This window comes from Ruditapes philippinarum, unplaced genomic scaffold (assembly GCF_026571515.1).
Source record: "Ruditapes philippinarum isolate M1 unplaced genomic scaffold, ASM2657151v2 ctg3007_1_1_1_1, whole genome shotgun sequence".
In the NCBI taxonomy this organism is placed as follows: domain Eukaryota; kingdom Metazoa; phylum Mollusca; class Bivalvia; order Venerida; family Veneridae; genus Ruditapes; species Ruditapes philippinarum.
Window position 1 is genome coordinate 121,137 of NW_026851980.1, and position 11,532 is coordinate 132,668.

Here is an 11,532-nt window from a genome sequence, read left to right on the forward strand (position 1 = left end):
GTATCAAGGACAATTTTAGGCATTTATTATGTTCCCATGGACACATAAAGGTACATTGCAGGATTTGTTTAGTGATGACATACTGGGAAGAATTTGTTTGACAGTGGAGCTGAGACAAGAAAGTTTCAGTTAATAAACGTTACCTATTTCAAAGTGAATTATACTTTGTTTGGTGTTGAATATTTCAGCCCAATAATGGAGGGTTCGTCGGAGGATTCCGGTGCTCACAGCAAGTCCAGTAATCTTCATCATACCACTTTAGAGTCACATCACATACAACCGAAGGTACGTCTTACACCGGTCTTGGACCAGTCTGAGGATACCAGGAGTCTTCTTCAAGCTCTAGATGACGGGAACCAGTCCACGCACGTTATTGATACAAGTGCTTACGTGGAACCAGAGATGGATGAGAAAACTGAACATTTGTTGTCAATGTCGGTGTGTATCGTGGATCCGAAAGACCCGTTCGACAGAGAGGATAGGGAAAAATTGTTGTTACATCTGAAAACGCCTCTTCACCATTATGATACCTATAATCAGCTTGATGAACATATGCCAAATATAAAGAAAGGAAATATTCTGTCATTAGGTAAATGGAAAGTTCTAGTACTGCTCATTTGCTAATTATTGGATGTTTTAGATTGCCATGATTTTTAATCTACTTTAATTAGATTTATTAACATTATCTCAGTTTGAATGTTTGAAATTCATTTGCATCTCATGCAAAAATATAATTACAGTATATTTACAGAGGATAGTAAGTGCATAACCAGTACTAATTTTATCCTATTTAACATACTATAACACTTTAAAACTAAATTTTCACTGACGAAAGAATGTACGTCTTACAATACACTTACTAAGCATAATCTTTTTTAGTTTAAATTATCATTTATTAATAAATTTAAACAAACATCCTAGGCAAAAGTGAACTTAAATATAAGGGAGCTTTAATGTGCACATTTTGTATATCAATGCATGTTTGAAACATTGTATTAAACATTGATTGTTTTAATAGGGTTGGAAGTGTATGAAGTGGTAGAGAAAATAGCTGAAGGAGGGTATGCGAAAATATTTATTGTTGAAGATAATGAACTTGACTTAGGAACTAGAATGATGGATTCTGACCTCCCTGTAAAATCTTCCCTTGCTATCAAGGTAAGAATTTATGTTTTAGAGTAATAGATTCATTTCACATGTCATTTACCTCCCCTTGCCACCATTTTGATTATTACCTCCCCTGGTCACCATTTTAAGGGGGCAGGGGACCTAAAAATGAACAATTTTGTATTTCAGTGTGACCAGAAACACAATTCCAAATATTTCAAAATCTGTTTCACAGGCAGATAACTAGTTGCACAGCATTATTCAATGATATATGACATATATTGAAGAAAATAATAGTTTGCATGCATTGCTCCTTCAAAAAATGACTGACAGTAATTTATATTTACCCCCACCCAGCCAAAATCACACCTAAACTATACCAATATGGGCAATCTTCATGAAGGTTTAGCATACTCCAGAATCCGCCCGATTCCTTTAAAAATATCACTAACACGCAGTGCAAGCTATGGCATTTTCAAAAATGACCAATAAAGTGTCTGTCATACGTTTAGATTTTTCACAAAATTTATCCGAAATTTCTTACTTGTTTGGCGCCAACTGTCAAAGCTTGATTTTTAACTTTTTCACCTCCATTCGGAGAGTCAGAAATACATACAAAGCTACCAAAATGCTTAGTTTCGGGTAAAAACCCAAAAATACTTCTCATTTCCTACACACAAACAAGAAAGAATTACAATGACAGAGAAATATCAGAAGTTATCCAGTACCTTCAAAACACCATGACTGAGTTATTAAAAAATTTGACCGGGGCAATCATTCGAATATGTCCCCTGCCCCCTTAATTATTACCTCTCCTGGTCACCATTTTGATTATTACTTCCCCAAGCCACTATTTTGGTCAATTTCAATATGCCCACTATATGCTTAAAGCCACTGGACTAAAATGAAAATAGAAAAATAAAATAAAATTTCAAGTAAACAGTAAATACTGGCTTAATTCGGTTTAATGTGTAAATCCATTATTATTGACATCTTTATTCAAGACAATGGTGTTTCTTCTTTGCATAATCTACTGCGTTTATGTTAAAATGTACAAGGTTAAAGAATTTTGATTTGTCCATCAATGCAATATAAATATAAATTAATGTGCTTTTACTAAATAACATTTCAGTAGTAAAAATGTTCAGCATATAAATTTGATTTTGTTATGTTTAAATGTACAGTGGTTTACAATTACATAATGTTAACTTTGTTAACCAAACTGGGTTATTGTAATGCCGAAGTCGGCGGGCAGGCGTCAACTTTTGGTTTCCGCTCAATAACTTAAGTTTGCTTTGGCCTATTGACACCAAACTTGGTGTGTAGGTAGCTTATATCAAGAGGCAGCTTGGGATTAGTCCCAGGTGTCTGTGATCAAGGTCAAGGTCACTGTTACTAAAAATAGAAATTCAGTTTCCGCTCAATAACTTGAGTTTGCTTTGGCCTATTGACACCAAACTTGGTGTATGGATAGCTTATATCAAGAAGCAGCTTGGGATTGCTACCCAGGTGTCTGTGATCAAGATCCAAGGTCACTGTTACTAAAAATAGAAATTCAGTTTCCGCTCAATAACTTGAGTTTGCTTTGGCCTATTCACACCAAACTTGGTGTATGGATAGGTTATATCAAGAGGCAGCTTGGGATTGCTACCCAGGTGTCTGTGATCAAGGTCACTGTTACTAAAAATAGAAATTCAGTTTCTGCTCAATAACTTGAGTTTGCTTTGGCTTATTGACACCAAACTTATATCAAGAGGCAGTTTGGGATTATTACCCAGGTGTCTGTGATCAAGGTCAAGGTCACTGTTACTAAAAATAGAAATTCAGTTTCTGCTCAATAACCTGAGTTTGCTTTGGCCTATTGACACCAAACTTGATGAATGGGTAGCTTATATCAAGAGGCAGCTTGGGATTGCTACCCAGGTGTCTGTGATCAAGGTTAATGTATTTAGTTTTCATGTTATAACTTTAGTTGCTTTGACCTTTTGACACCAAACTTGCTGAGTGGCAGCTTTGGATTGCCACTTAGATATCTGGGAGCAAGGTCAAGGTAATTTGCTTACAATAGAATTTTCAGCTTCTACTCAATAACTTCAGTGCACTTTGACCTATTGATTGCTGTCACATCAAAGCGTGGTTGTTGAAAACCTGGTTTTCGTCGCATTGCGGCGCTTCTTGTTTTTGTTTATGAATTGAAAAGATATGACAGTATCTGTTTGTTATCAAAATTGGTTCCAGAAAATAGCGTTTGTGTTCTTTTTGTATTATGTATTTTGAAATTATTAATCAGGGTGTTTACCATCATAAGATTTTCTGTGATGTGTTAGACCCAGGTCCAAAGCTGCAAGATTGAAGTCAGAGTCAGTGGTAAAAAAATGACAAATTTAGTGTCCATTCCATGAGGTCTTTATCTGTTATAATCTTTTACCAATTTCTATGTGTAGTGTTAGGTAGCATGTTTGTCCTATAGTTACTATTCTTGTTTAATTCAATCTATACTGTGCTGGCGGCAAATGAGAATTTAACCATGCAGCCAGTGAAGACAAGATCAGCCAACACATCTGTACTGTCAGATGAGCTGATCATGGTCTGCACAGTTTGCTATTCATTCAGCACGTTGTGTTGAAACTTTTCCTTAAATGATGAATGAAATCGTCCAGATTGATATATCGTCAAGTCTGTTTAATATATTGAACATTGTAATGGTTATATATTCATTGGTGGATTTATTCTATTAACGAATAATGTTAATGTTATTGTAATTTTAAATTGTAATGTTTACAGGTGGAAGAACCGGCACAGAAATGGGAATTTTATATCTGCAATGAGCTTTACAATAGACTCTCCAAACTGAATGATCCTGTTGATGTGGTATGTAATCTAAAGTGTGTCTTTTTTGTCTAGACCATTTAAGAGCAAGCAACAATAGAAGCAAACCTATGCCACCAGTATAGAGCCAGGTGGGCCTGCACTTCCCAATTGAAGTATTTTCATTCTGATATCCCTTTAACAACCAATGAACTTGTTATACCCCCACAAACGAAGTTTAGGGGGGGTATATAGGAGTCAGCTTATCGGTCGGTCGGTCGGTCGGTCGGTCCACATCATGGTTTCCGGACGATAACTAGAGTTTGGAATGAGGTATTGTAATCAAACTTGGTATATAGCAACCTTATGTGGAAACTCCGGTTGGTATTGCATTTGGACCCCCTGGGGTCAAGGTCAAGGTCACCGTTACTAAAAATAGAAAAATGGTTTCCGGACAATAACTAGAGTTAGGAATGAGATATTGTTATCAAACTTTGTGTATAGCAAGCTTATATGAAACCCTGGGTTGGTATTGCATTTAGGCCCCCTGGGGTCAAGGTCATGGTTACTAAAAATAGAAAAATGGTTTCCGGACAATAACTTGAGTTAGGAATGAGATATTGTTATCAAACTTGGTGTATAGCAAGCTTATATGAAGACCTGGGTTGGTATTGTATTTGGACCCCCTGGGGTCAAGGTCAAGGTCACCGTTACTAAAAATAGAAAAATGGTTTCCGGACAATAACTAGAGTTAGGAATGAGATATTGTTATCAAACTTTGTGTATAGCAAGCTTATATGAAGACCTGGGTTGGTATTGCATTTGGACCCCCTGGGGTCAAGGTCAAGGTCACCGTTACTAAAAATAGAAAAATGGTTTCCGGACAATAACTTGAGTTAGGAATGAGATATTGTAATCAAACTTGGTGTATAGCAAGCTTATATGAATGAGATATTATAATCAAACTTGGTGTATAGCAAGCTTATATGAAGACCTGGGTTGGTATTGTTTTTGGACCCCCTGGGGTCAAAGTCAAGGTCACCGTTACTAAAAATAGAAAAATGGTTTCCGGACAATAACTAGAGTTAGGAATGAGATATTGTTATCAAACTTGGTGTATAGCAAGCTTATATGAAGTCCTGGGTTGGTATTGCATTTTGACCCCCTGGAGGTCAAGGTCAAGGTCACCATTCCTAAAAATAGAAAAATGGTTTCCGGACAATAACTAGAGTTAGGAATGAGATATTGTAATCAAACTTTGTGAAAAGCAAGCTTATTTGGAGACCCCAGTTGGGATTACAATTAATTGAAATATTTCTTTGTACACAGTTGATAGTTTGTGTTGAAATTTTTCTTCAGACTACTTATTTTTCAAAAAGTTGCTGGTGGGGGTATTAATCACCTTCAGTGATAGGTCTAGTTGGAATTTAAAGTTCCTTGTACTGTATAATGAATCATACCTGTTATCATGCTTTACTTTCACCTCTTTACTTAGTGAAACTTAGGGTAAACTATTCTAAAAGTTTTTTGTTTTTTTTTTCATTCATGAAAAAATTTATTTGTGAAATCACAATTGAATTGTTTTTTTTTTCATTGAATTTATATAATATATACACCTACCCCAGAATTTAAACATATAAACCACTTAGTACTTGGAATGAGAACATTCATGCTGGGTAATATTTAAGCAAGTTTTATGAAATCACCAAAAAATGGTGAACATTTCTGCATTGCAAACTTTACCTCTTATATTGTTTGTGCATTGAGTATCTACTAAATATGCTTCCTTTTCCAACTCTCATCTGATATGAAGATCTGACAATAACAGGGTTTTCGTTTTTAGCCGATTGGCGATTCAAAACGTCTGTTAAAATCAGTTGTATTTTGAGTCTGTATCTCGACCCTTGGCAAAATCGGTTGTTTTCTTTGGAAACACTGTCTCCTTATCTCTGTTTATTTTTTATTGCTAACCTCTTTGAATTATTTGGAGAACTTGCTCATACAGAATGTTTTCTTGTTTATTACACCAGAGACCAAGTGTAATGCAGATAAATAATGGATATTTCTACAAGAATGGAAGTATCTTAGTGACAGAGTATCAGCCTAATGGAACTTTATTGGTATGCATGATATTTAAATCTGTATGATATTTCCAGTATTTCACTGTTAAAATTAACTTACACAATTTTGTTAAGATTTAAGCTTAGCTTTTGTATTTCTTGTGATTAAAGTAAATTTGTCCACTACCAACATTCTTTTTTCAAGAAATATTTTGTAAGAATATCCAGATTTTAAATTTGTATTATTTTTTACCAATATTTGAAGTATTTATGGAAAATGAACCCACTGTAGACCAATCCACTTTAACATGCTGTATTATGTTATTGAAAAAAAATGGTTTTACAAAATAATTCCATGTCAGTGACAAGACCACATGCAACCTAAAAGTTAAGTTTGTGCAGTTGTATCAGTGATACATTGAAATTTCAACATGCCATTTTGTAATTACTGTATTTTATGACTGTATCAATCAGTTTTACATGATTATTGTATGATTGTGGCAGGATCTGGTCAATTCATGTAAGAAGAAGAACCTTCAGTCCGATGCTATAATTCAACATTTGGAGCCTGTGATGGCTTATATGACAATAGAACTACTACATATAGTAGAGAACATACATAAATGTCACATTATACATGGTGATATCAAACCTGACAACTTTCTTGTACTTAAATTGTAAGTATCGACTTAATTTTATTATAGATTTGAAAATACAGATCTAATTTTAGTTTATAAGTATTTGCTTAATCATATCACAGGTTTATACCATATAAGTGTTGGCTTAATTTTATCGCAGGTTTATGAGTATGGACTTAATTTTATCATAGTCTTATAAGTATTGGCTTAATAATATCACAGATTATAAATATTGGCTTAATAATATCATTAATTACAAGTATTGGCTTAATAATATCACATATTTTAAATATTGGCTTAATAATATCATAAATTACAAGTATTGGCTTAATAATATCACAGATAATATATATTGGCTTAATAATATGTAATGGCTGAATGATATCACAGATAAAAAATTCTGACTTAATCACAGGTTTGAAAATCGCATAGGTTGCTGTAAATTTATGAATAAAGCCTGAATTTTGTTACAGATTTTGTACTTAATAACTCATATTTACTTTTGTTTTATCTAAATTTAGCAATGTTTGAATATTTTTTATCCTTTGTGTATACTATTTAGCCCACGATTACCAGTAAGCGATGATCCAATGGTTGTGTTTGGTGGTGCTAGCAGGTTTGTACAGCTGATAGACTTTGGACAGAGTATAGACATGACAAAATACCCGTCTGGTACCACGTTTCTCACCAAGGTAAACACACAGTGCTTTCAGTGTATCGAGATGAAGACCAACAGACCGTGGACATACCAGGTCAGTAGTGCTTTATCTGTCCTAGTGAACATATCAAAATATTTTTAAGTCATGAAGTGAGGCAAATTGGGAAAACACCTGTGGGTTTCAATGGTCATTTGGATTTTTTGTACATCATTTTTGGAAAATATGTTTTTTTGCAATGGGAATGAACTTGTTTTTGCAATGGGAATGGAAGAAAAAAAGCTGCAATAAGGTGTATCTTCTGCAAGTTTAAGAATCTTGCAACTATGTCAGAAATCTGTTTTAGACTAAGTTGCTTTTAGTGTGCAACTGATATATTGAAAATTTAGCTTAGAAAACAGGCCTGACAATGATTCATTATTATAGGTCTTTCCTGAATTTGTTGAAATTGCTTAATTGTTGTGTGTTATTGTAACCTTTGTGACTAAATTGCTTAATGCTATTAATTAGATTTATCATGATATCTACATTGTATGTCTATAATGTTATAGTTTTAAATAAGTAATACATCCACTTTATTGTTGTATACAATCTTGTGCTAACTTTTCATTTACCTTTCTTAATTTAACAGTATTTCTTCGAATGGTCATTATAATTGTATGTAATATATTTGTTTATGTAGTAAAAAATTTACATGTATATATTGTATGTTTCTGTGACAAACTGATAAACATTTTTTGACCAAGGTTCTTTTAGATACTAGATAGTTGATATTGATTGTAAAATGAAGGTGATTTATCAAAAACCAGTATAAATTGTTACAATGTAATTTGTATTTTGGAGTTCTGTCTGCTACGATCTTGAATTTTTGGTAACCTCTCCCACAGACTTTTGAATGCTACAAACAGAAAATAACATGCTCATGCCAGGCAGGGGATGTTTTTGGGGAAAATACTTTGTGAAGAGACCGGGTCAGATTTTGCTTCCCAAAATGTTCCCAAAAACAAGAATAGGTATACTGTAATTCAAAATGTCTTATGTTTATTACAGACGGACCTGTTTGGACTGGCTGGTACCATACATGTTATGGTGTTCAATCAATATATGAAAGTGTACCAGGAAGGAGGTGTCTGGAAAATGACATCAAAATTCACAAGGTAAGTTTCTATGAATAGTAAAAAATCTATATTTGTTTAGGATTTTGGACAACATTTTTACCATTTCCATCACTTGTCAACTATTTTGCTTGTAGTTTTGTCTAATGCATAACTGGAGTTTATCTTTACTGTAGACAGTGTTTTTTTCCATATATTTTTCAGGCGAATCTTGGGTGTTTTCCCCAGCCAAAAAATGCTATATATTCCCCTAGAAAAGTTATATTTTCCCATAAAATGTCTTGTGCATGTCTATCCAGAACGATGACTTGACAGCAGCTGTCTTAGATCAACTTGATGATAAATGTAATGGAGTGCTATAGACAGGCTATTGATCTAGCTTGTTAAATTGAAATTAATTTCAAAATTTGACTAAATATGTAGCTATGTTCCATCATACTCAGTTTTTGGTGTTTTGATTGAGGTTCTCCTTTCTTGCAATTCATTATGCTACATTTTCCCTTTCAGAAAGTCACAGGTTGTTTTGAAAATTTTAAAAAGTCACTCAGATTTTTATCATCTTCCTCTCCGTCCATTTGTATGGGGTTATTTTTTTCTGGCTGCACAAATCTGCCATTAAAACTTTATGTATTAATACCCTTATCTAGAACTAAAGATACTGGTATGCTAAAATATGTTTCTTAAACTGATGTGCTTGTAACCAGATTCATATGTGGCATCACATAATGTCTGTTATAAAATAATATTATTTTAATTCCCCAGAAATTGGAATACTACCTTGTGGAAGAAATTGTTTCACCAGTTACTTAATGTGCCAAGTAGTGATGATCTACCAGATTTAGCTGATCTGAGACACGAGTTTGAAAATTACTTTGTTAATGACCTGTTACAGAAATATAATACACAGTGTGGTTCGTTCAACCAAAATATTGCCAATTAGATGATACCAGTTGATGATGGTTGATTCCAAATTTATAGAAGGGAAAGTGAATGCTGTCTGAGATGGAATCCTTGACTCAAATTAATAGTGACTTACCATTCACACTAATGGAAATATTTTTACTTTGAGTTATTATATTTTTACTTTGAGTTATAATATTTTTGGCATAAAAATCATAACATTTTGACTTTCAGTAATTATATTTTTACTTTGAATTATTATATTTTTGGCATGGAATCATCACATTTTGACTTTCAGTGATCATATTTTGACTTGAACTTATTGCATTTTGACTTTCAGTTAATTATTATATTTTGACATAGAGTTATGATATCTTGATTTTCAGTTATTTATTTTGCCCTGGAATTGGGATATTTTGCTATTCAGTTATTACATTTTGTCTTTCAGTTATTATATTTTTGACTATGAATTATTGCATGTTCAAAATTTGAATTATTGAGGGTTTAAACTTCAATAAAGACATGATTGGATCTGATCTGACACAGAGATTATTCTGTATGGGTTATCCCTAACCATCACAAATCTGTCATTTGAATAGTTTTGATATTTTCAGTCTTCTGTTATTTTTAGGGGTGTCACAGTTAGAAAAAATGTTAACAGTTTTAACAGCAACCTAATAACCGTGTTAAACTTTTAACCAACTGTACTGATGAAATCCTTAGATTTTAACATTAACTATGCTGCTTTTAGACAAGATATGGTATCTTGTACTTATTTTGTTGTACTCAAAATGATTACAAAACAAACATATCCGAATACTGAGTAACTATTTTCTGCTAGGGTCATACCGTACTTGATCAGATCTGAAAAAATACATTGTTGAGGACAACTAAAATACTTCATCTTGTTATAAAAAATTAAAGTAAAATGATGACCTCAGTTACCGCTTATTAAATTTTCTAACCGGTTTATAACTAAAAACCGACTGTACCCATTTAAATGGATAAACATGACACCCCTATTTATTTTCATGAAGAACATGTCTGTCATTGCCAATTTATTGGTTTATATCTGGAATTGAAAAAAAAATCTCTCTTTTTTTCCAAAGTTGTTTACAAAACATTGAGATCATCACAATTCTGGTAAAGGTGATTATTGTTCAGAGATATGCAGTTTTTCATCTGTAAATAAAAAAAAGGTTTTTATACTTGAAATTAATAAAGATGGCCACCCAACATGAAAATTCAATTATGAGCCAAGCACTGCTAAAATTTCCAAATCCAATGATATGGGCCATGTCACAGAAAGAGAGGGGGTGGGGCTTAATCTTTACATAATGTATTATTTTTGAATTATTCCTTTGAACAAGTGTTCCTATTTTTTAAATGAGCAGGGTGTGTACACTAAAGATCTATATGTAAATAGCAGTTTAAACTGATGTTTTGTTAACACTCATCATGTGATTTTCCTGTTCAAACATTTCCTGAGCCAGAACAAGTTTTAAAATGCTTAAACTGGTCCCAAGTGTTTGAATAGGATTTAAGGGTTTGTTTATACAGGTAAATTAACCATATAAATTTTTACCTCCAGCCTAAGCACTTGAATGTTTTGATAAATCAGTTTTATGATCTTGATAGCACTAGATAATCAAGTATTCAAACACCCAAATAGATAGGAACATAAAGGAGAGTAGTATAAATCATTACGTTAACCAGGAAAAGAAAAGGAAAAAAAAACTTTTAGATTACCTTTTATTTTTTGCCAATGATTTAGATTTATGATAGATGTATTTTTTCTTCTTGAAAATGTCAAATTTTTTTTTTTAAGTAATTATTTTTGTCATGCCATTTCTGCATATTATTTGGAAAAAAATAATAATGCTATCATTTGATATAATTGATGTACAAAAAAAAACAGTGTGTAATGTTGCTACTGATGTTACTTAAACAGTGCTCTGAGTTACAGTATTTCTGATGTACTTTATCAATTATTCTTTTGTATACCAAACATGGTAATCAACAGAGTTGGTTCAAATGATTACCTTCCCCAATGTGTTCATACTTAATGTTGAAATCTACACTTTCCCAAATGTGTTCATGCTTACTTTTGAAATCTACACTTTCCCAAATGTGTTCATACTTAATGTTGAACTCTACACTTTCCCAAATGTGTCCATACTTTCTGTTGAACTCTACACTTTCCCAAATGTGTCCATACTTATGTTGAAATCTACACTTTCTCAAATAT

The 11,532-nt window shown here is 32.9% G+C and overlaps 1 protein-coding gene across 1 annotated transcript in view; it reads left to right on the forward strand.

The window, feature by feature from the left end:
• LOC132744637 (mitotic checkpoint serine/threonine-protein kinase BUB1-like) overlaps positions 1-9,813 on the forward strand; it is a 30,006-nt gene extending 20,193 nt beyond the window's left edge. The window contains exons 18-25 of the mRNA XM_060733398.1: positions 189-589; positions 1,019-1,158; positions 3,892-3,978; positions 5,946-6,035; positions 6,480-6,652; positions 7,176-7,365; positions 8,320-8,426; positions 9,147-9,813. Coding sequence (XP_060589381.1) covers positions 189-589; positions 1,019-1,158; positions 3,892-3,978; positions 5,946-6,035; positions 6,480-6,652; positions 7,176-7,365; positions 8,320-8,426; positions 9,147-9,324 — 1,366 coding nt within the window. The 3' untranslated portion in view covers positions 9,325-9,813. The remainder of the gene's footprint in view (positions 1-188; positions 590-1,018; positions 1,159-3,891; positions 3,979-5,945; positions 6,036-6,479; positions 6,653-7,175; positions 7,366-8,319; positions 8,427-9,146) is intronic.
• Positions 9,814-11,532: the final 1,719 nt, after the last annotated feature.